This window comes from Fusarium sambucinum, chromosome II, assembly GCF_050947815.1.
Source record: "Fusarium sambucinum isolate potato_lamoka chromosome II, whole genome shotgun sequence".
NCBI lineage: Eukaryota > Fungi > Ascomycota > Sordariomycetes > Hypocreales > Nectriaceae > Fusarium > Fusarium sambucinum.
Window position 1 is genome coordinate 8,248,049 of NC_139293.1, and position 24,716 is coordinate 8,272,764.

General features: G+C 47.0%; 7 protein-coding genes across 7 annotated transcripts; 3 read left to right on the forward strand and 4 right to left on the reverse strand.

Annotated features, from left to right (window-relative positions):
• Positions 1-3,531: 3,531 nt before the first annotated feature.
• On the reverse strand, positions 3,532-4,548 carry FSST1_009623 (uncharacterized protein; the record flags this gene model as incomplete). The annotated part of the gene is made up of 1 exon (XM_083226614.1): positions 3,532-4,548. One exon carries the CDS (start codon positions 4,546-4,548, stop codon positions 3,532-3,534), a length of 1,017 nt encoding a protein of 338 aa, XP_083085584.1.
• A 1,258-nt stretch (positions 4,549-5,806) lies between these two features.
• On the reverse strand, positions 5,807-6,334 carry FSST1_009624 (uncharacterized protein; the record flags this gene model as incomplete). Its single annotated transcript, XM_083226615.1, has 1 exon — positions 5,807-6,334. The coding sequence occupies one exon, from the start codon at positions 6,332-6,334 to the stop codon at positions 5,807-5,809; it is 528 nt and encodes a 175-aa protein (XP_083085585.1).
• A 3,522-nt stretch (positions 6,335-9,856) lies between these two features.
• On the forward strand, positions 9,857-11,776 carry FSST1_009625 (transcription factor domain-containing protein; the record flags this gene model as incomplete). Its single annotated transcript, XM_083226616.1, has 3 exons — positions 9,857-10,502; positions 10,579-11,026; positions 11,074-11,776. 3 exons carry the CDS (start codon positions 9,857-9,859, stop codon positions 11,774-11,776), a joined length of 1,797 nt encoding a protein of 598 aa, XP_083085586.1.
• A 1,526-nt stretch (positions 11,777-13,302) lies between these two features.
• On the reverse strand, positions 13,303-14,915 carry FSST1_009626 (cytochrome P450; the record flags this gene model as incomplete). The annotated part of the gene is made up of 3 exons (XM_083226617.1): positions 13,303-13,454; positions 13,507-13,770; positions 13,823-14,915. The coding sequence occupies 3 exons, from the start codon at positions 14,913-14,915 to the stop codon at positions 13,303-13,305; spliced, it is 1,509 nt and encodes a 502-aa protein (XP_083085587.1).
• A 2,582-nt stretch (positions 14,916-17,497) lies between these two features.
• FSST1_009627 (uncharacterized protein) lies at positions 17,498-21,290 on the forward strand (the record flags this gene model as incomplete). Its single annotated transcript, XM_083226618.1, has 3 exons — positions 17,498-19,003; positions 19,052-21,051; positions 21,107-21,290. 3 exons carry the CDS (start codon positions 17,498-17,500, stop codon positions 21,288-21,290), a joined length of 3,690 nt encoding a protein of 1,229 aa, XP_083085588.1.
• A 220-nt stretch (positions 21,291-21,510) lies between these two features.
• On the reverse strand, positions 21,511-22,614 carry FSST1_009628 (uncharacterized protein; the record flags this gene model as incomplete). The annotated part of the gene is made up of 1 exon (XM_083226619.1): positions 21,511-22,614. The coding sequence occupies one exon, from the start codon at positions 22,612-22,614 to the stop codon at positions 21,511-21,513; it is 1,104 nt and encodes a 367-aa protein (XP_083085589.1).
• Positions 22,615-23,266: 652 nt separating this feature from the next.
• FSST1_009629 (uncharacterized protein) lies at positions 23,267-24,295 on the forward strand (the record flags this gene model as incomplete). Its single annotated transcript, XM_083226620.1, has 1 exon — positions 23,267-24,295. One exon carries the CDS (start codon positions 23,267-23,269, stop codon positions 24,293-24,295), a length of 1,029 nt encoding a protein of 342 aa, XP_083085590.1.
• Positions 24,296-24,716: the final 421 nt, after the last annotated feature.

Here is a 24,716-nt window from a genome sequence, read left to right on the forward strand (position 1 = left end):
ACATGTCCACTAAACATCTCTCATCATGTTCATGTTTGAGAGATCATCTCGGTCACATCCACCGTGACCCGTGGGGTATCAACGATAAGACAAAGCAAGCTCCATCTCCAAGGTGAAAAGACAGTTAAAAATATCTAGTCTCTCAATTTTTTTATTTCCAACTTATTATAGGTGCTACGTGGTCATGCAGTGGGCTTTCCATCTACATGAAAGGGCCGATGTTGAATCTCAGCGTTATGTAATAGGGAAGATCCCGGAACATGGGAAAAAAGTACTCGACCTTTCGGAGAAGACCGGGGGACACACTGTCCAGCACCCATGAAACAAGGGTCCCTTTCAAGGGTTTTTTACAGGTGGCAATGTTGCAGTGAGGTTGGAATTGACTACATGTGATTGGAGCGTTTCAATCCCACTCATACATAACTGCTACCTTGGATCGATCCATGTATGTTAATCACTCATGCAATAGAGAACAAAAGACTAAGACATTAAAGCGTCGGACAGCAAAAAGAGAGGCCGAGAGGAGTGGATTACATTCGGGTCACGACAAGAAACAAGTTTGGGAAGAAAAGAGAAAGCCTTGTATCAGGTATTCTTGTCTGCGATTATCAAGAGAAGAAGAAGTAGCCCATAAAAGAGACCACGGGTATCGATATGTTGTACACTTAGAAAATGAATCCGTTTAGAAACCATTCCTCCTTCAAGACAAGCCTTTCCCAAAGCTAGATAAAACGCCCTGGTTGCAGAAAAAAAGAAACAAAGACCATCGACGTCATTTCCTTCCTTTATGCGCCTCGCAAGAGAAAGAAAAGGACATTGCAAGCTCAACAGAGACCTGAGAAGGAACCAGTTTTACTGATACTGAAATGTCGAAGAAGGGTATCGATCAAGTCGGAGTAGTGAAAGGTGAATGTGACGACCGGGTCATTGTAGAGAAGAAGGAGATGCGCCATCGTTAAAAGTCGTCATGTCTCGTCAGAGCGAGAGTGTGTTTTGACTCTCATCTCTTGGGTATTGTAGCCTCTGAGAAAGGCCAGAGTAGGGGAGAAAGAAGGAGTTGTTGTCAAGACTGGGCATTTAGCAGAGAGGGCAGTTGTTGCACTGCTTGTGGCCGCAGGCGGTGCAGGTGGTGCTGATGACAATCATGCCTCCACACTGGCAGCAGTACTCGTAGGCGGGCATATTGATGAAGTTGGTGATGTAGTTGGTTTTGTTTTGGTGTTGAAGTTGTGGTGTAAGTTGAAGAAGATGTTTGTAAGCTGGAGTTTGTGATGAGAAGAAGAGAAATAAAATCTTGATCAGATGGAGGGAAAGAGAGGAATATAAATAGTCGAGACGAGAGAGAGAAAGAGAAAGAGAGAAGGGGCAAGACGAGGCAAGGCAACCAGAAAGCCACACCCCCAGGCCCAAGGTAAGAAAGGTATCTACCGCCGGAGGAAGGCAGGACCCTCGGAGGTGATGATCGGAAGTTCGGATGGGGTCACAAAAGAGTAAAGACGGGAAAGAGATCCACAGAAAAAGGGAGTAATTTTACTGTAAATGCCCGAGCAGAGAGAGAAAGAAGTGGTTTCTCTGACTTACACGCTTGCTGTCTTAGCCTACAGGGAGGTGGTCTAGACGCTAGACAGGGTAAAGGCAAGGCAACCCTTAGACTAAGATCCAAGGTTTCCCTGGCGTTGCATTTACTGCTTGCATTGCATGTGCCGTTGGAGTGGGTGTGGGTAGTTGAGTGGGTGGGAGAGTGATGAATGCTAGAGCTGTTACTGGTCAGAGATGAATGGCAAGGACATATACTTTTTACAGTACGATATCAATCAATCAGTTGTTGGTCAATTGGTATGTTTATCTTGTCGCCTTGTGTAACTACTAACTACAGATCATCATTAAATATCCTCTCTCTATACAATTAATTCCTTTTCGCTTCTCGCCTCATTATTTATTTGTTTTATTTCTGCGGCTCATTCTCAGGCTAATTTGAACTACAGAACACTGGCGTCACAAGCTAAGGTAACCCCCATGCTTGACTCACTTTGACCCTACGTCATTGCAACAATGACGATGCTCAAACACGCGAACAAAAGAGACAGCAAAGAGAAAAAAAAAAGGTAGTGAGACATTCTATTGACCAACCAACCAAATCTATGTTGATCCATGCCACGACTCTCAAGCGCTTAAATGAACAAGTAAAGATTCTCTCTTCCTCTGTCCACTAAAGACCCCCGTCCATCATCTCCTAGACGAGGCTAACCTAACCCAACCCAACCCCCAACTTTGTCTTTTTGTGTGGTGTCTTGTAAGATTTCAGCTTTCTTTTCCCTTCCCATCTCGTCCTGCATTACATCCGAAAACCGTACATGTGCATATAATATCGACCCACGCGGAAGAGAGAAGTCGCACATCCGAAAGATAATATTCGTCCGCGTAGCTTGTGACGAAGACCATGACGACGTTGAGGATCAAAACTCAAGACTGCACTGCGCCTCTCTCGTCGGTGTTTCTTGTAGATGACAAGATCGTCGTGGCCCCAGATCACAAAGATGATCATCCTCTTGTAAGCTTCATTTGCGGGGTAACAGACGGCAGTGCTGTTTCCGCTACAGAATCACATCGTAGGACTTTGTTAGTAGACACAAGCCCAGCTTGGATTGTCATATCCTATTCGCTCAATCTTGACATGGCTGCAACCGTCTCTACAAAGCCTCGACTCATCCTCACTTAATAGAGATGCCCAATATTAGCGGCGAGCGGGATGACGCATTCCTGTCGGTAATTTGGGGAGTCAATCAACGAATCGGATACTCTCTTTGAGTCTCTGTATCTGTCTGTCGTCTCTTTTCTAGGGTCCTGCCCCCGCGCTCGCGCTATGTTACGCCACTCCGGGGGGCCCATGCAATGCAAGGATCCCATCTAACCCCGGACCAGAGGCTATTATGAAACAGTATGGGGTAAACTTTTTGATATTCGATATCTCTCACCTGTCACCGTTGAGTATTTGTCCACCGAAAAGAGAGACATTGAGATTGTCATGGTTCGGTTGCCATCAGCGGCAAAGAGAGTAAGCCGCTAAAAAGAGGCATTTACTGTTTTTGGAGAGCGAAAATCTTTCGACGGGCGTTTCACATGTCGCATCGTTCGTTATGTATTAGTCCTGGCTTACACGTGGAGGCCAGTTAGGATGTCACTGGTGGGTTCTTGAGGCTCTGGAAAACCACCACGAAGCTATCGTCAGATTCGGTGTTCAACCACGAGGGACATGTCCTACTCCACACTTTCTCAGCAAGACACGCAATCATAGCAAATTAATTATATTTTTGTATAGCAAAGTGTTTCTTGGGCCATTTTTGCCTCATTTTGAACGCCAGTGGTATCGCATCTTCGTGTATAGTGCGCAAATCCATCCCATATGTTTCGCTTTTTTCCATCCCATAACTTCAATGCCTAACTCCAGGAAATAGTTCCTTTCAGTCCATCATCCCAGGAAATATACCTAGCCCCATCCTTCTCAGTCTTTTAATCCCATACCCTCAATCTTTATCTCATTCTCCAGATCTGTCCATTTCCATTGTCGCGATTAGGAGGATGGCCCATGTAGAACTCAGGCGGCTGACGATTGACAGGCTGAAGCTGGAACACTTCCTGTGGCTGGAACTGCTGCTGCTGATGAGCAATGTTGTTGATAGGGTGAGCTGGAGTGACTTGAACTCTTTCCATTAGACTGCCCAGCATTCCGTTGTGATTCTGCAGCACTTGGATTTGTTCTTGCAGGGTTGCAGTTACTTGTTGTACGGTCCCGGTGATCTCTCGAACAGATACGTACTTGTCTGTCTGCGTCTCCCTCTCCCGGTAGATGATGCGCTGTGGCGAGTGCTGAAGCATGCCGACATTGTTGGATTCAGGGGCGACATGTGTTTGATCAGATCCCATGCTTGCGCGCTTGTTACTGGGTTGAGAAGAGTGTTCTTGAGCGTGTCGCTTCAATCCAGCAGGGACAGCAAAGCCTTGTCTGTCTTCAATTGACTTTCGAATTGCGTCCACTGCATCGCCGCTGCCAAATCCTGGCTCAGTCTTGACTTGAGGCTGTCGCTGAGCCTTTGTGAGCGCTGTTGTGTTGGAAGTAGACTTAGATTGGGTTGAAACAATGAGCTGCTTGTCCACCCACTCTCGAAGCTTGCGGGCATTGACTTGATTGTCGTATACGAAGCTGTTGGCGCCAAAATAGTCGCGAATTGCCATGGTCGCGATGAACATATCAAGCTTCGGGTGATCCTCAATTTCGGCGAAGTCAGCCCAGCCAAGAAATCTCTTGTATAGAGAGTTATCTGTCCATTTTTTCCCCAAGACATGAGCCTTGATGAGACCTTTGACCTTGATGTAGAGCTCGGGGAATTTCTTGGCGCCTGGGTGAATTTGCTTGATAGCCTCATCGTGGCGGGCGCACATGGTTTCGATGTCTTCTCTTGCACGGGGGCGATTGGTCTTTGGTGCCTTCGTGGGAGTAGGAGTCGCCTCCTCAGTCGCGACGTTGGGTGAGTCTCTCTCTTCAGACATGGTTGAAGAGAGTTGTTGTTGTTGATGATGAAAGGGAGACGAAAGAAGGAAGGAAAGGAAGGGATCAAAGCTCTCTATTTATAGGGGAATCTGAGGGCTGTGTGCTCGACGATGAATCACTGTCGATAAATCGGAGGCGGATATTCTGAGGACTATCCAAAGGATCCTAAATACAGCACAGATAAAAACGAATAAGAAGAACGACCAGGTTCAAAACAAGCACAACAAGGGTAAGGTGCAGGAAGGAAAGGAAGGTCTCGAGGGTGGTCCGGGGAGTCATGGTATCTACTTTTGAAGATGTGGTGATGCGATGTGGTGGAGGGGAATTTGTAATATCTACTGCCTGTTGCACACAGACCGATTCCTCGAATTCGCTAGTGAGGGCTCGTTGTACTCCCAATGCTGCCTCGTTGCGGTTGCGGCGAGTCTTCAAATCTCTGCGCCCCTCCAAGCGGCATCGGGGCCAGAATCTCTCGTCGAGACCACCACCAAGCAGGCAATTTCCCTAACACTCGCCTAAGGATTTCCTTTAGTCTTTACCTAAACCCACAGTAATATCATAAAAATGTTAAGCACCATTATGATCTTTAGGATATTTAGGTCCACCGCGAGGTTCTCAACGGGCAATTTAGGGTCCTCGAGGAGATAGATCGTGCCCAGAATAGCCTGACTTGATCTATTAGAAATACACTACATCTTCCTTCCTATTCAATCTACTTTGCTTTTATATGACCTAATGTAGATCATGTGTCTAGATGTTGAAGAGATGATTCAATCAGCTTGTGGGAGTGGCTGTACTCTACTGGACCGACAGACACACGTTGCGAAAGGCAAGAGTCACTCAATTCAATTTTGCACTTCAAATGAACAAGATCTACTACTAATTTTGAAGACTCACGAACGAACCTTACTATTGTCTTGACAATGCCTTGTTCATGGTTGTATATAGCCACAAGTGTCGTCGGGAAGTTTGTGGCACGTGGGGCTGAGGCGTGGAGGTCTCGCGTGCAAACTACATGGTCTTCTTGGGGCGCACTCGGACAAACAATCACATTTATTCATTCATCACATTTGTGTTACTTATAGTCTTTGTGTAAGAGGTGGGACATTTATGCCCAAAAGTTCAATTAATGCTTTTAAAGCCATGGTACAGATGTAGGTACAGATGTAGGAGCCAGTCCATCGCATAAAATGTTGCTTGCTGTGGGTATAATGATGTCAAGTTTAAATCGACAGTCGCAAAACAAGAGGGTATTGTTTAAGCAAAGGTAAAAACATTGTTGGGCTCCTTGCCCCCGTCTGTCAACCTAGCCATGAAGCAAGACATTTTGAGCTTGTCGGCGGCATCATGCAACTCCTGAATCTTTGCGTATTTGCGTTGATTCATCCACCAGACGCGAAGGCCAACGCTATATCGAAGCGTGACGAGAAAGTGCTTGAGCTTGTAGTCTTCTTGTCCTTCAAGCGAGTCATAAGCCGCCTTGCGCTTCTGGTAGAGATTTTCGACGCGATCATCGTAGAAGAGAGTGATTGCGTCTGACATCTTCTCGACTGCCACCTTGGACTTGCGTGATGTCTCGTCAAGGTCCGTGGTGCTTTGCTGGATGTCTTTGGCTTCCATGGTTCTGAACTCTTCTCGCTTCACCTTGATGTTGGTGAGGATCTTCTCTTGGGTTCGCTTCAAGTCATGACGGGACTTGAAGCTGGTAGGGATAGTAATATCCATGGCTGGAGTCTTTTGTCCAGTAATATTTCCAGAGAACTGGTTGCGTTCATGGAAAGGCATGGTTGAGGGAGACATTTTAATATGTATGTCTTTAGATAAGAGGTGGTGGATGATAGAGTGGTATGTAGAGGTAGAGAGAAGAGTGTTGATAAGTGTCAAAGAAGATAGTAAAGAATCTTGTGATGACTTCTAAGACTTTGAGAATATGCTTCAGTGTTTATAACAAGTCTGAAGGCTGAAGGTAGATTGTTTGTAGAGAAGATTGTGTGTCGAGAGAAGTGTGGCGATAAGTATCGAAGAAGGTAGTATGTAGTCTGGTGATGAATCCAAGACTTTGAGAGAATGCTTCGGTGTTTACGACAAGTCTAAAGGTAGATTGTGCGTAAAGATAGAAGATCGTGTGTCGAGAGACAAAATGTGATAAGATATCGTGACGCGTCTGTAAATGAACTTGTCCGAAGATCAAGATAAAAGTGATACTTGTTAAAGATGACTCTGAAGATATGTATCAAGCGAAGATATGTATCAAGAAGATGTGTCAGATTGACGAATAAGTCGAAAAGATAGCTGTGACGAAGATTGCTTGAAGATAGCTTGGCTTGAAGACTTGAGAGATGCTGGTTCAGGAGAGAAGTTAGGAATCTGGGAATTTGGGAGCGTCCCGGTGTCTTATACCTCTCAAAATTATTAAGTTTAAAGAGCAGTGGTCGTGTCTCTCACGCAAATTCGTCGTGAATTGATAAGATTCTGCGTTTCAGTTCACAAAGTTTTGTTTTGATTCTGCCCCAGGCTGCCGTGAACGCAAATTAGATATGTGGTTGACTCATTAAACGCTGCACGCATGACCAGACTACGCAAGTGTCGCCGCATTGTCGAAATACAATGATCAAATGTTGAGAAAAACACTTGTTGGGACTTCTACTTTTGCTCATCTACTGATCCAAGTGAGGTTCATCAATAGGGAGATTCTCCCAAGCAGTGTCATCTTTCGGTCCTCTGAATTGCATCACCTCCAAGATGCTGTCAATACTACACGATAAAGTTTACCCTTCCCATCAACCATAAGGCTGAATCTTCAACTTTAATACATTGACTTTCCAAATAAATGAACCAGATTACAAGTGCTTGGCGAACTCTCTCCTAAACTGACTTTTTCAGACATAAAATGCAAAACTAAGTTCTTCCAGAGTGACTAAAGGGGTAATAAACTTTCAGATTTGAGCTTGTGATAATATATCATCAAGGGGACACATCAGGAGCATCACGACGATGGTTCTGACACCAAATCTACATGTTGGAATTTGCTCAATAGCCCGGCCAACTACCATCCAAGGTTAAAGTTTTGAGAGAATACAAAGGCTCATAAATTTAGCAGAAGACAGTCACATGGGCTTGTGTGGAAAGCTCTCCTGGAAACCAGAAGCTTCCATAGTGTGTAGTTCCAGGAACACGCGGCTCTGTCCAGGGACTCCACCTCTGCGGGCCTTGAGATTTGCTTCGAGTGCGCAAGTGAATGAGCGATAGGGGGACGTCCAAGATTCGAAGTGCTGGTCGCCAAGTTCTAATGTGTTGGTGGGAATCAGAGTTCGGAGCACTGGGGATAGCTGTAGACAAGTCTCGGTCAAGCGAAGGACATCCATAGATCTGTGTCGGTATTTCTGATGGCTTGCACAGGCCTTGGAAACGAATTAGTATTGGTTCGGTGCATCAGGCGACCCTCACTAACCATCTGGTTTCCGCTTCAGCTCGGACTGGCGATGCTGGAGTTTGGGTAGTCAGTCATTGACTGCGCCGACCGTAAACAAATAGATACCTTAGATGACTCGCCAGTTACCAGGGAGAGATCTTTTGACATGACGAAGCTGAAATCTAGTGATGGAGACAGATGGGGCTCGGCGCTGTCGTCGGTTTCTTTGTTAGCAGTTAGCCAATTTGGGAGATCCCATGTTGTTGCCCACGTTGAACAGCTCAGGAGAAAGACCGACAGAAAATACACTCTCTCAAAGGCCAGTATATTGGGAGCAGTATTATGGAACCTACGAATTTCGTCCAGTGAACAATGTTGGGGCCCGAAAAGGTGCCATGCCACTGTAAAGAGGATCCCAAGGGACCAACTGGTAGGCAGGTGCATTCCCAGTGTGCAAATTCTAGACAGCAAGAGCGGGTTTCCAGATTACTAAGTTATTCTCCTACCAGTTTCCATTTTACCTGTTTTATCGAGGTACCGATCTCAAAACTTCAACCATCGTCGCAACCGATTGTTCATTCGACCCTCTGCGCAAGCGTGCCATCCAGATGCCTTTGTTCGAGAATTCTACCTTGCTCGCGGGCCAGTATCGATAGAGGAACACTTTTTTATAGACATTGGGAGCTCAGCAAGACCCTTCATTATCCTCTGGTCTTGGCCTTTACTGTAAGGTTTGTTCACTGTCTCGAACTGGATCATCACGGCGGGAATAGGAGCCAGAACACGATCACCAAACAACCATCCTGTTCCGTATGTGTAGCTGACTTTTTCTTCATAGGTCGTGCCTCATCCAAATGCTTGGACTCCATTTCGCTTTCCATTCCTTGGGGCATGGTTAGTCCCAGTCGCTACGCTTGAGCAGGCTGTTTGTTACTTACTATTTCGTCATCAGACCGATCTGCAAAAACCCACCGTCCCGTTAACTCACTTCTATATCCACGGCTTATTCCAGTATGGCCCACGGATAGAAGAAATCGTCTCAGCTATCCACATTGGAACCATCTTCAATAAGGACTGGAACATCATCTAGGGAAGACGGAGCTGACAGGGGTGGCGTCGCACTCTACCAGCTACCCTATAGTCCTAACGACGTTGTTTGAAGTGTCTGTAAGTAAACCCAAGGTTGGTCAATTGAACTGGGCGGCGGTTAATGTACAGTTAGTTATTCAATCCAATGCAATCGAAACGCCGATACTTTGCATCATCGCCAAACTTGAGGATGAAGGTTAACAACCTTTCTATCTCGGACCCGACAACTGTTACAAGATCTCGGACATAGATACATCAAACCAACACCCAAATCTATCGATAATCGGCTATTTCCGTACTTTGGCCAGGAACAAACCTTCGAGAACGGCGACATACGGACCATCGCTGGAAATCTCGGACATCAGATACTTTGATGGGCTTATCATTTATCGTCCAAGATCTGTCAAAACTACCGGCAGCCCGGCAATGTCAGAAGAGGAGGCGACGGCCAAAAAGTTGCAATTTAGCTGCCTCATACGGCTAGTGCTCGGACGTGGTATCCCCGCCCGGGTCCGGCCTGCCATTACGAAGGCAGACAAGAACCGATAACTGGCATTGGGAACTCAGATCCTCAACTGCCTGAACTGGACAAAAAGAGTCTCTCAAACTACAAAATTGAAGCTGCACTTGTCGTTCGATTGACAAGTACCAGGTCCCGTAATAGTGGCCCTCTGCGCCGCATCCCGGAAACGGTAGTCTACTCTACGCTTATACGCTGGAGCTGCAACCCTTGTCTTACTTCTTTGTTCAATCGTTGCACCCACTGCATTGAAACGCTTCTGGTAATCTTACTACAGAGTACACCCATGGCTCCAGGAAGAAAAAAGAAGGGGAAAAAAGTACCTTCTGGCCCGGTCGCTGACAAGCCATGTCATAACTGTCGACGTCGAAGACTTCGATGTGATCGTCTTCTTCCACACTGCGCAAAGTGTGAAGCCAAGGGCGTCGATTGTCTTGGCTACTCTCAGATATTCCAGTGGACAGGCGCTGTCGCATCAAGAGGCAGATTAGCTGGACAGCAATCGAGCGCCGCCTTGTTTACCCCGGCTCGGTCTACCACGGGCCATTCAAGAGCCTCTCTTTCTTCTGTCTCTTCTATTTCCTCCAACTCCCCAGTCTCTTCCTCCTCCGCTTCCTCCATCGCTTCGCCGTCTGTTCCATCATCATCACCAGCATTCATTGCCCCGAGCCTCTCTCAAGTTGACGAGGTCACTGAGACTTCAGAAGCCGAGTCCGAGTCTGGATCTGAATTGGACATATTCAATGACCAATACATTGATGAACAATACAATGGTGATGATAATGATGCGACCCCCCTCGCGAGTGGTGATACACAGCTCGTCTGTACCACCAATAACTATCCCCTGGCATCGGAAACCTCAACTCCGTGGGTGCTCGTCGATCCCTTGTACCAAGACATTACGAGCAACCACAGACAGTATCTCGCTTATTGTACGCAGCCCTTGGTCGTTATTGGTCCCGAGAAACAGACAAAGAATGAGAGAGACATGGACTGACTGATTCTTAGTTGATGCGCGGCTCAGTCGAGATTTTGTAGCCTTTGACATACCCGACAACCCATTTCGGAATCTGCTCAAATTTACTCAGGCCCACCCTCTATTACGTCAGGTCATTATCGCTGCTTCAGCGACGCACATGTACAACCGCTCGAGGCCTTGGTTATCTTCGGAATCGCTGGATAGGGGGTTAGGCCCGAGAAATCTGCTGATGGATGCCCTCGAGGCCAAGCACCAAGTCTTACGGATGTTACCTTCTGCCCTGCAGAGTATTGAGTCTACCGGAGGTGACATTGTCCTGGCGGCGATTCTGTTCCTGATCAATGTAGAGCTGATAGAGTCTGGCAAACATAATTGGAAAGCTCACTTTGATGGCGCTGACAAAATCATGAAGCTGCTGGGACCAGTGTCAGATGTAGACGAGAGCCTAAGAGACTACATAGTTTCCGACTGTTTTATGTACGTTGACAGCATCCCAACTTCCTGTCATTACTAACTCGAATTAGTTACTACATACTGGATTCCACCTTCAGGCCTACAGCTTCAGATTCGCACTCCTACTTTGAATCATGTGAAGCACTACAGGTACTCGGCAAGACGACGAATAGCTATTACTGCTGTCCACCCGAACTCCTCGAAATTATGCTCATAGCAGCGCGACTATCCAACACGAAACCCGACGAAGTTGTTTCCGCTGATATGGTTACTGCAGCTGGAGCAGCATTATTAGATCGCGCTCGAAATTTCGACGTTCTTCCCTGGGCACAAGAAATTAATATCTACAATATACCATCAACTGAACACGACCCTGTATTAAGCCGGTTTCGCGCAGCGACATCTCATCGATTAGCCATTTGTCTCTACATTCTCCATGCCATACCATCAGTGGGAGTTTGGGTTGGCGAGGATCTGGCTGATGCTATTTTCACAGAGCTACACCAGGTGTTGTGTATGATACCGGACGATGATATCAATTTGAAAGCAACAACGTGGGTGACATTTGTTTTTGGAGCATGCGCCAAAACATCCGAGATGAAAGATTGGGTCACAGTCCAGATTAAAAAGCTTATGATTGAGAGTCCTTGGGGCTTCTTGTACGCAGCAAGGGATGCTTTACAAATGCTCTGGAGTGTTCAAGCTGAGGGTATGCCTATGACGAGTTGGGTGCAGACTTTGAGAGATTTGCATATGGACTTTTTAATTGTTTAGATACGATATTGGGTCGGCGTCATGGAATTATGGGTAGGGGTCTATGCCATGTCGATGCATGGTATCTTGAGATTCGGCACAAAAGCAGCAAAGGCCTCCCATTGTTGGTCTGATGATTTGAAGAAACATTGAGAACGTTACGAAATGGGAAATATATTGATACGAACTTACGATTACTTTGCTCAACCTGGATGTGAAGTTTGTCGTACATGAGATATGGCCTCGGGCCGACGGTAATAATGTCTGAGCCATGTAAGTTCCTGGGTCCGGGAGGCCGCAATCTGTAGGCACTTTGCACTAACACTGGTTTCCCTACCTCATCACTTTGTCCTCTGTTGGATCCTTGAACCCCTTCAATCATCATTACCCTCTTCCGACTGTCAGCTAGCTGTCCATCAGCTCTTCAGTAACGAACAACAAGATCCTTCTACTCAGCCATAACAGAGCTGATAAATCCCAAAACGAGCCTCAATTCCCAGCCCGACTATTTTCGGAATCTCAGGAGACTAAAGAGGGGCTGAGAAACAGACCACACGGTCAGCCTTGGGGTTGTACATCAAATATCAACCACCCCGACCGACTATGTTACACAAGAAAGTGTACGAGACACGACTGCCCCTGAACTTGACGGGCCTCCATGTGACCCGCGGAGAGAAGGGGGAGCTGAAACATTGTTCACTTTTACTGGAGACACGTCTGGGTACATAAAGTTTCGGACGGTGACATGGTGTGTGGGTTTTTACTGTGACATCGGAATGGGTTCCGGGTGTTTTTGGTTACTGGGTATGGTTAATTGAACTTATCATCAGATGGGATGATGGATGAGCTGCAGAGATGAGCATACGAACATGATGATCCAGTATGCTGGAGTCTATTACTGGACTAGAGAGTAGATAGATTATTGGTTCGCATATCTATATGCTTGATTGGTTGAGTTCTTGGTCCAAGTTTAGGTTGATGATATGGGATGAGATGACCTGATATTGTGCACATCCGGTAGGTTCTATTTTTGACAAGGCATAAACTTGTGTGTTCGTCGGGGTAGAATATAGGATTCCTATTCGAAGATATAATCTTGTTCGCAGCAAATCAGATATGATAGTCTTGTTATGCCAGGAACGAGGTGGTATTAGGTGTCAACTCTAATGGCATATGATCAGTTCAGCCGCTGTACGACAAGCTCAAACTTGGTATGATAGATGGTCAATGCATCTTCTCCCTGATGAGAACAATTATACTGCCTAGAATAGTCATTCTGAGGTGATCGAATATCACGATGCGTAAAAGCCCCGATCATCCAAGTTTGAAGAACAAATGACAGAGCGGCTGAAAGAACTTTCTTGAAATCATAGTATACAACAGCTAAATATATACTTCCACACCATTTCATCATTACCTTCGTGTAAAGCCACGATCCCATCACCTAGTAACCCAGCATTAGATATCCCCTCCAGATACTCCATTGGAACCAGTCCAGATCATTACAAAAATACAGTAAGCCTCACAAACGCATCCTACAAATCCCATCAGATCCTGGCAGCCACCCGGGTGCCGTTCTTAGAACATAATGCCAAGGCATACAACTCCATCCACTCCTGATCATCACGAGACTCTAGTAGTGTGTAAGTCTGCGCCATCCTAGCCACCACATAATGCGTTTCCAGAAGAGCATACTGTTCTATACCATAACTGTCAGACTTGTCGAGTGACAGGGGGAGTTGTCAACTTACGTCCGATACAAGCGCGAGCTCCGCCGTTAAAGGGCAAATACCCCCAGCTAGGTCTCAGATCCTCCCACCTCTCGGGGATAAACTCTTCAGGCTCGGGGCCAAAAACGTTTTCGTTTCGATGCATGGCGTAAACGTTGTAGAACATGGCTGTTCCCTTGGAAATAAAGAGTGGCGACCTCCCGTCGGCGCCGCCACCACGAGGGATTGTCGTGTCCCTGACTGCGACGCGGGCGTTTGTGGGGATGACAGGATGCAGCCTTAAGGCTTGAGTTCTAATGTTAGAGACAAACGGTTATAGGGCTGAAGGCTGACTTACACTCGTTGACACACCATTTGAGGTAGGTCATTTCTTTAAGTTGGTTTGCAGTAGGGGGTTCTTGGCCAGCCACTTTTAGAACTTGATCTCTTAGCTTGTCGTATATTCGAGGGTTCTTTGATAGGAAGAAGAATAGGTTGCTGAGTAGACTTGATGTTGTGTCGCGGCTTGCGAGGAGGATGTGTAAGATATGGTCACTTAGACACTTTTTGTCCCCGGCTATCGCCATCATATCTTTGAGGAAACCGCCCTCTGAACCACGTTTGGGACTGTTCAATGACTCTTCGATAAAGCTGTCAAGATACTCGTACACCCTCTTTTTAGCCCTCTTGGCTACAAAGTTGAACTTGAGACGGTGGAGAGGACCAAGTTGCATCTGTTGGATGATCTCCTCGGAGCAAATCATGTAGTCATCAACAAACTGCTGCTCTCGAGTATGGTCTGCCTTTTCGCTAAGCATATTCGTCGAGTGTCCCATGAGAAACTCTGTCGAGACATCCATTGTAAGAGCCAAGAACAGAGGTTGGATATCGACTTCAGAGCCATCAGTGGGAACATGTTTTGAGAAAGCCTGGAAGTTCCGTTCCAAAGTCTCGAGGAATGGTGTCGGGTTGTCTTTCCTGAAACTCTGTCTCAGTACGGCCCGGGCGTACTTCCATGTATGTCCGGATAAGACAAAGATGCCCTGCCCAAAGACACTTCCAATGACTGAAGTTCTAAACTCTGGAAGATCAAAGTCTTCACTGGCGGAAGCGAGGATATGCTTGAGGTTCTGCGGATCGCAAGTGTAGACGCATTGCCACGACCACCTCCTTTCTATGTAAGTCGTCCCCATCTTCTTAAAGGCCTGCCATGTGCTGTCCAGGTACCGTTCTGGAGCTTGGCCGAAAAATATCTTGTACAAAAAATCGAAGCCAATGATGGGGTCCTTGACAGGGACTTTGCTCGTGGCATCTTGACAGCCTTTGGCTTGAGCGAGTCTCCATCTCCGAAGGTATATCTCGATTGCACGAAGAGGGATTGGGAGAAGAAGAAGAATAGCAGTGGCGATAAAGTGCTGCTGAAGGAATTGAAGAAATTGAAGACTGAACATATTGAAGCATAAATCTGTAAAAAATGGAGGGAGTATGGTTTAGAACAACAGGAAGGAAGGAGGCTGCAGGCAGCCACTTTGAGCGGGATCGGAGAGGGTAAAGTACCTATTGGAAGGTGAAAAAAGATAGCAGTCAGAGATTATCCCCCGAATGTCTTGAATCAAATGTCCCAGATCTAGAGCACAAGATAAATTGAGTCATCTTATAGACAGTATATACGCCCCTCCATTGTCCTTGCCCTTGTCCTTGTCCTTGTCGAGGTCATGATCATGAGCATCCATAATATCATGGGAATACCATCGTGGCACCCAACAGAATGGGCATCAGCAATCCCATAGGTGAGATGAAGAAAGAATAGAAATAAAACAGGGCTGATAACGAATTTAGATGAGCATCTTGTATAAATGTCCGGTGTCCGGGCTCTACTTGGAATATGATCCTTGGTATAAACAGCCCACACAACCTTCCTTAGCCAAACACTCTATTGTCACTAACAATATACTCCTGCAGTGCAACGAGAAAAGCAGGGAAAAAAGATTATTTTACCAAAGAATCTCTATCTTTTAGCATTTGACACGAGAGTTAACAAAAGGGAGAGACGGTCACCAGGACCTAGCGTAGATCGAATACGCAGCTCTGTACTCCTACTCTATACTACTGGGGGCGAAAGGAAAAAGCCATGGACCTGCATACCGGCTGTGCTCTCAAATGCTTGGTCCATTGACATACATCAGCTGAGGACATTGCATTGCATTACACTCTTTTCCTTCGATCCTGCCACGTCAAAAAAAGAAAAAAAGTAGACTGTCGTGACACGAAAGAGCTATGACGGCTTCTATCTGATCAGGGGTAGATGGAAAAGAAGTTCAGTCAGACATGGGTTTATGGAGAGTACGGCGGGAAGTGACAGCTGCGCTTCCGCTGCAGGTAGGCATGGATATTAATTAGCATTGGCATGAACACGCACGCAAGATGATTTCAGATGCGGCACAGACCGAGACAATGCAGTTCATTAAGACGGAGGGATGAGACAGGACGAGACATGCGCATCAGTTGATTGCCAATCCCATTTATACAGGGCTTTGTATACGGTCGTATTTGATGAATAACTTGTACATTGACATGATTTAAAGTAGCCAATACAAGATGTAGTCATATCAAGATATCTAGATACGTGTTGTAGTAGACTTGAACAGTAAATACGAAAGAACCCACAAGGCGGAAACATGGAACGTCTATAATAGGCAAGATGGGCGCTGAAATAGATTTGCTTGGTGAGTTCGCCCTGTAAATATGTCTTGCATAGGCTCTGGCCCTGCGTTGTTTCAAAGGTGTGTGGTGGAGACGGAGCATTCATTACACTGGTCTAAGCTTGACGGGCTTGAATCATAGCATGTAGTTAAAGTGTTCTTTCTTGACCATGACGAGGCGTTTAGCGGCCCGCAAGGGAGATACGGAGAAGCATTGACATTGTATATCCACTTTTAGGGTCTAATGTAAGGCTGTCCTCGAGAGATTGTTGTGGAGGAGTTGGGATATATAGCCGTAGTAGAAGCTCATGGTAGATGAACTGTTGTATCCGTAGACTGGAAGATGATCGATACAGGTGTCAGTTGTTGGTTCTAGATTGTCATAATTGCTTCTTCCTGTCAAGGTAGAATACTTGGAACAAACATGCCAAGAATATTGTGTCTGACTGTTCAAGTCTAGTCTCTTCTAGTTCATTACGCTATGGTACGGCTGAAGTTCAGGCAAGTCATTGTACCGAAACTAAACATTCTACATTGGGAACCGGTGTCTCAGATAGACATATTGTTGCTTCTGTGTAGACCACTTGCGAAAGCACGTACACGGACACGCCCCGTGCTCACAAGATCCTGCCCTTTCTCGTCTCTGTCTTTTAGGTCAGAGACATGGCAAGAGTAGATACGCAGTATAGTGATACCCCGGAATAGGCTGTGCAATGTAGACGAAAATACCTACTGCTCCTTCGTTGGCTCCCAGGGCGAGTGGCTGTTGTAGAGACAGAATCATTGGACACACTCAAAACTTCTGTGCTACTGTTGAGTTCCCTCTCCGACGTGTACAGTGTCAGCCGGGGCTCGGGCGGCCCAAGCTGTCGGATCCTTTCTGAGATGTGACAATCTTGCTTTGGTTGCATTGATTTGATCTTACATCCTTTCACACATACGTGTAGGTAGTGAACTGTAGTGTACTGTAGTGTGCTGTGCTAGTAGCAGTTACTAGTGACATGCCACTAAAACTTTTAGTGCTGTGCTGCTGTGCTTCTCTCCTGCCTTCTATTTCTTCAGCAGGTTTAGGTCCTGCACTTTAGTCATGTAGTTCCTTCCATAGTTCAATGATCGACAGTTGGGTTCGTATTTAACCCTGCATATTCCCCCCTGAACTTCCTTAGACTACCCGCTTTGGCTTGTCAATCAATCTTTTGTTGGCCTTTGTACCACTTTGCACGCGTGTTTCCCAATATCCGTTCATGATTCAGCCTCTTTTCTTTTTCTATCTCTTTTCCCATTCCTTTCCATTCTCTCGTTCCTATAGTTGAACTGTTCTTGGCCACATGATGACGCCAACAGTATCACAAGACGGTGACTCTACCGACGCCTCTTCACCTGACGACCCTTCCATCTCTCAAGTCTTTGGCGATCCTGTACTCGACTTACACCTGACGTTATGGGACATCTTTGAAAACGCCGTGGCTTCAAAGCCCGATGGAGACGCCCTTGTTTCGATGTGGCAGCCACGCCATCATTTGTCCAACGGTGATCTTCCTCCTCCACCCAATGACAAGGACAAGCCGTACCTCAATTGGACCTATACTCAATTGAAGGACAAGGCAGAGCGAGTAGCCGAGACGTTGGAAAGCCTAGGCTGTCGACCTGGAATGCGGCTGGCCGTTGTGCTTAATAATTGTGCAGAATGGGCTTTGTTCTTCTGGGCGGCGGCCAAGATGCGCATGGTTTTTGTCCCCATTGACCCAACGGTTCCTCGAGATGCAAGAGCCGCAATTCTATCCGTCAAGGCGAAAGTGGTGGTGGCACAAGATGAAGAGGGTGCAAAGGCGCTTGATCTTTCTACAGAGTCGAGGGTCTGTATAGTGTGCGCAGGGGAAAAGGTTGACAACTGGTTGGAGTTACCTGATGTGCTGAGTCCTGGAGAGAAACTGTTAGAATCTGTACCCAAGATGACGAACGGAGTTGACTCGGCAGATACGAGCCAAGACGAAGACGCGGCATTGATTATCTTTACCAGCGGAACAACAGGTCAACCCAAAGGATGCTTACATACAAACGCCAACATCATATCGCAGTGTTGTGACTTTGATCCAGAAGTCAATGCTATGGGAAAGCTTAGATGGCTTATCCATACACCTGTCTCCCACATGTTTGCCATCAACAACACCCTCCGCGCATGGCGTTGGAGTGGCTTGGCTGTCATTCCCTCCAAGTCCTTCAACGTGGATGCCACACTCGACGCCCTCGTCAAAGAGAGATGTCACATCATGTCCGCCACTCCAACGCTCGTCAAAGCCCTAATGTCGCACCCAAACTTCCCCAGCGTGGACCAACTCGACCTGCGAATTGTCACCATCGGGGGTACATCTATCGGACCAGAAGACATCAAACTCTGCCGCGAAGGACTCGGTGCGCAAATGGCGATTCAAGTGTTCGGCATGAGCGAAGGTGCTCCCATCATTACCTGGAAGAGGGCAGATCCTGATTTGGTGGACAGTTGGCATCCCGGAGTTGGCAAGGTTCTTCCAGGGGCGGCAGTGAGGATCTGCCGGCCCGAGACGCGAGAAATACTACCTCGATCGGAGATCGGAGAATTGCATATTGGCGGAACATCCGTCATTGCTAATTATTGCGACAATGGCAGGGGTTCTGATGGAGCCATGTACACCGATGAAACAGGGAATTGGTTAGTCACTGGCGACCAGGCCAAGATTGATGACAAGGGAATTGTTTACATTCTCGGCCGATACAAGGATCTTATTATTCGTGGTGGTGAGAATATATACCCCCTCAAGATTGAACAGGTGCTACTTCAACGGCACAAAGAACTACAAGTAAGTACTAGCCAATTCCCTGACCTCCAACACCACTAACAAATACAGGTTCAAGTTGTTGGTGTTCCAGATGATTTGGCTGGCCAAGTCGCTGTCGCTGTTGTTCTTCTACCAGAAAATCTGACAAAATCCGAAATCATCGAAACTGCTAGAAATGCCGACCAGCGATATGCCCTAGATGGCGTATACACCCTCCAAGAACTAGGCCTAGAAAAGTTTCCTTTGACATCGCTCGGAAAAGTCAAGAAAGAACAGCTCAAAACGCATATTCTCAAACTCCGACAAGGGAAAGGTTCACCAAAAGGTCCATTTTCGCCAAAGGTTTCAGTTTCACCAAAAGGTTCAATCTCATCAAAGGATTCAATCTCGCCAAGGAGCTCATATTTACCAAAGGTTCCCATCAACAAGGCAACTCCAACGCCACCCTTTGTCAATAAACTGCTCAGCGTCTGCGAGCAACTGATTGGGGTTCGACCTTCTATCACGGAAAGCTTCAAGCATCTCGCCGACAGCATCACCTTGCTACGGTATTGCGACCGTGTACTGCGTGTCTCCGGGCAAAGACTCTACCTACAAGACTTGACTGATCACGATACCATCGAGAAGCAAGCCCATCTCCTGCTCTCTCGAAAATTCCAACAAGCGCGCCTTGTCATTGCTCCTGAAGTGCCCAAGTCCGATCCTCCCCAGCCCAGGCAACACGTCCCAGCGCCAAACCATGCCATACAAACCACCACTCCCTCCTGTCAAAACACAGACAAGGACACGCTTTGCCACGCCAAACGTGCTGTAACATGCGCTGGCTTCTCTCCATCGGACATCGAGGACATCCTACCCATCCGACACTCGCTGCATCGGACGGCGATTGGGTCACGGCCGCAGTCCTACCACAACCGCATGGTCTTTCGCATCTGCAACGTTGCGCAGCATCAGATTCTGCGCGCCCTCGAAAAGGCGCTGGTCTCGAGGCCGATGCTGAGAACCGTTGTGTTCCCTGACTCGAACCGTATCCCGTTCCACGCCGTCCTTACCCCGAGTCCCGCGCTCTTTGCGCAGCTCATCCACGAAGTGGACGTCGACACTGAGGAGGATGCGCAGGATCGTTTCAAGGATGGGTCTGCCCAGGGACACTCGTCGCCGTTCATGTTCCAGGCTGATTTGGTGAGGACGTCTGAACGTCAGGCTTTTCTTTGCGTCACCTTCAATCACTCCGTCTTTGATGTTTTGTCTATCTTGCAGTGGTACCACGATCTCGATCATTGGATCCAAGACATAAAAACCAACATCCCTGCCCTGACTTCCTACCGACTCTTTTCCGATCTGTTCACCCAATACGAGGAAAGCGTGCCTGCACAGAACAGTGTCGCCTTTCATGTTCAGAAACTTCGAGGCATCTCTCGTTACGGTCGCGCATTGTGGCCACCTCAAAAGGCGCCTGGCATGATGATCGCCAATGACCAAGGTTCACCACATAGTAGAGAACGGAGCCAAGTCCGCAACCAGGTTTGGAATGGCGATTGGCAAAGCCGTGCTCGAGAGTTCCAATACCCCCGAAGTGGTCGCGTTTCAAACATACCGGGGCTTCCGAAGCTCCAAGGCGAACACGGCATCCATCCAGCACTGTTCACCAAGAGCGCAATTGTTCTCTTCAATGTTATTCAAACTGGTTGCTCGCACGCATTCCTCAATGTGTGGGAAAGCGGACGCTCATGGCCATTTATTCCCCAGTGGATGAACAAACTCCTTCCTCCAGCCATGAGTATTGATGGCCCTACCGTTCAATGGGTCCTCAACATGTCAGAAGTGATCCGCAACGAAACAGTTATCGAGTTTCTCCAGCGTATGGCAGTTGAGATGGAAGAGATCAAACAACATGAACATGTTCCTTGGAACAAGGTTGTTGAAAAGCTCAGCGACGAAGGAGAAGCCGCAATCGAAGCGTCCTTTAGACAATCTTTTGTCTGGGATGTTTCTCTCGCCATGAGTTTCTCAAAGCAGGGAAATTTCAAGACTTTTGAGCCTGTCGCGCGCTACGATTGGGCCGATTGGTAAGTAACAATTACCTTCCATTTCTATACTCGTCAATAACTGACATTGAAACAGCGGCTTCTTCTGGAATGCCTTTATGATCGATTCTATGAACCTGTATTTTATTGCTTCTTGGGACACGGCGCAAATGAATGATACCGAAGTTGGTGGGCATTGCGATGCCTTGTCTGAGATCCTCCGAAAGCTGGGAGATGGGAACAACTGGGATAAAAAGCTGAGCGATGTGTTCCATCTATGAGTAATGATGTCTACGAAATGTCACTGGGAAGCGTTCTGAGTTGTCTGTCACATGGATCATTTTATATGTTTATTACCAATTTCATGTCAATTTGTTATACCTACCTCTATTGAGGTACCAATTCAAGGGCTAGAAGCCCATCAAACGCCATGCCTTACAAAAGAAACTGTTTCCCGCTTACCTGCCTACATACAGGAGGCCCCCCAGATACAAGAAGTGTCTACTTATCGCAGTCCCATCGATGAGCAGACTGGCCATACTTGACATGGAAAGACATAGCTTCGCCGACAATGACGTTGACCTCTCGAACGACAGCAGCGCGGAAGCTCGGGTGAAGCAGAGCATTTACCCACTCGGCCTTGACATCTTCGGGGTGACGATATTCTTTCTTTGGGAGATACTGCTGGATCTCCTTTTCCAAAGAGCCAAGAACCGCGTTGATAATTTTGACACTGTCGTCCTTTTCAGGACCAGGACGATCCTGGAATTCAAGCCAGACGTGTGCGAAATAGTCGTCGAGTTTGAGGAGTCCTGCTATATCGCGGATTCTGAAAACTCTGTCATCTGCTCCGTCATGCGGGCTCGGAACACTGTTTCCAAATAGCGGTTTCCAGAGACCCTCCTTGTGCTTGGGACGCTTGACGCCGACCACGCATCCGCAAAGCATGACAGGAGAAGTTTTGCACTTGTTCATGTCAGTCCGCAGCAGGAGTTGTAGTCGACGAAGACGGCGACGGAAACACTTAATCTGCATCCTCGCAGCAGAAACATCCCACTCAGGTCGTACATCAGGCAGGATTATAGCGACAGAGAGATCCAGGAGGAAATCTACAGCCTGCTTCGTATACTCCTTCTTTGAAGTGATGCAGTTCGGCTGCATTCGAAGGAATAAATCCCAAAAGAACTGAAGATCTAGCCAGAGATCTTCAAATTCGATCTTGATGTCTTCCTTCTCGGGTTTCTTCTTCTCAATTTCGGCTTGGAATTCGCTGCCGTTGAGTTTGTAGGTTGTGTACACATAGCCTGCCGTCGTTGAGATGTATTTAGATACATCAAGGAGCTTCTCGTTCTTTGGGTCCGTGTACATACCTGTAGTTCCATTAAACTCGGCCATTGTGAAAATGGAAGGTTCAATGTCTTTCAAGGTACATATTTCGCTAAAGTCCTCGAAGGGGTCGCCTTGACCGGTTGGGCGAAGAGCTGGGGTCTGACCCGAGGCTCTGGAACGGGGTTGGTCCATGACTCCTGTTGAAGACTCAGGACTATCTGAGAATCGCACCGATTTGGTGGATCTTCGGGTAGGGGTTTCTTTCTGTTCCGGCATTTTGACGGTTGAAGGGAAAATTCGGTTGTGTGGTTGTGAAAAATTTGAGTTGGTTGGTAGTTCAAGTCAAACTTGGTTGATGGAGAGTTGTCAAAATAGGGGGGCGTATTTGGGAGGGTTTATAGTGTTTAGGAACAACACAGTAGACGGCGTGTTCATTTCAATTGACTATTCCTCATACCTTGTACTGGCAACAAGACAATGATCTTCTCTGAACAAGGCCTCAGTCCAAGGATAAGCCTATTGATCAGAAGAAAAGACTACCAGAACTCAAGATTGTATCAAAGATGTCAAGTTGTATTAACTGCACATATCAATTACAAAAAAGAACTGGTACAAGTATATAATGAACATATTAATAGTTCCTCAAAGAACACAGACCACCAATCCATTGTGCGAGAATCTTCACCACCCTCTTTGTACTTCAACTCATTGTTCAAAGAACGTCCCGCTCACACTCCCGTTCTTCACTATACCCATTTCGTAGTATAAATCTCTGCGAGTTCTAGCCATCAATCGATCTTAGCTTTTCTTCATTATCTTGTCACCAGAGAATTTGTACTTGCTATACACACATCAACTAACAGTATCGCAACTCAACTAACATTCTCACGCATCCAACACTCAGTCTTTTCAACTCAAAGCCGCAATCATGAGTTCTTTCCGAACCGGTATCCAGCACTACCTGGAGCCTCTTCCCTTCCGTCGCCAACCTTTTCCTGATCGCCCACTTCTCTTCTCAGAGAACTGCCCTCGGGGTCATCGCCCTTCATCATTCGACATGAGCGGGATCTCAAACTTCAACTACGTCCCCAAACCCAAACAGGTATCTCCTGGGACGTTTTGGAGAACTTTGCTTGCGGAAATCGAAGAAGCGATTGGTTCCCGCACACCAAGTCCTGATCAGCAGGACAATGGATCTTCACGAGGTGAGTTGGATGCCAACGGGGTATCTCCTGTAAGTGAGCTTGAATCACTCTTTCCAAGCTTTGATGTATCGCCTTTGACAGATGACGATTCTTCAGATTCAGAGTCTGAGTACAGCGAGTATGAGTATGAGATTGAGCCTGAACCTTCGTCTACACAGAGTCTGCTCTGTCATACTCTCACGCCTGTGTTGTCACTTCACGAGCTCGGTCATGATCGGCCTCCTAGCGCCCCGGCACTCCGATGTGTAACTACTCAACTTCCCGATTCTCCGGGGATGAGGCAGGATGCAGAGCTGAGTCCTTTTGACGACTACACTTCCAGTGAGGATGAGTCTATTGGTATCGGTAGAGCAGACTCTGCTGATTCCCCATGGGAAGACGAGTTTGTTCCCCGTGCCAACACTGGAATGGCCAATGCATCTACCATTTGCCATGCACCAGACACTCCCCGATTGTTTGAAGACCTGAGTCTTCCCACTACTGCAACTGGTGAGTTTGTAACCAGCCGGTCTCCCGCTTTTGTATCAACTGGGTATGGGACATTTGTCGTGCAGATGCCGTTCACTCCTAGATCTCCAACGTACAGTGAGACTGACCTGGTCTTACTCTATCGGGAGAACCTGATGAGCGAGGATTCGGGAGATGGTATTTGGGACTTCGTGTTCATTTGGGTTAACACGATGGTGGCTTTTGTTGCTGTGAGCATATATATGATTGTGCTCATTGCAATTCTGAAGTCTTCCCTGAATTAAGGGGCTGGATGTCCAGCAGGTGTCAAGTCGTCAACGTGAACCTTCCGAATCCGTTCGGATTCAATAAGATTCTTCATGAGCCAGGCGACAACATTTGGCTCTGTCCAGCTACCATGAATGAAATTTCCCAGGTTTTGCGGAACTTGGTCGGTAGGGGATGACGTGTGCAGCTTGTTGGGTTTCTTAGCGTTTTGCAGTTTTGGAGTTTGGATGAGGGAGAGAAGGAAACTGGAATTTTGTCTGCTGAGATCACTGAACCAGCCCTTTCTTTTTTTTTTTGCTACCTATTTAACTATCTCAAAAGGGAACTTCATCGACGATTTAGGATGCCGAATTCGATAAGTTAACCTTGTGGGATGAAGAGGAGGAAACGGTCCTTCTCCTTGAGGATCCAAGCATGGATCAACCTGAGCTAGGTCAT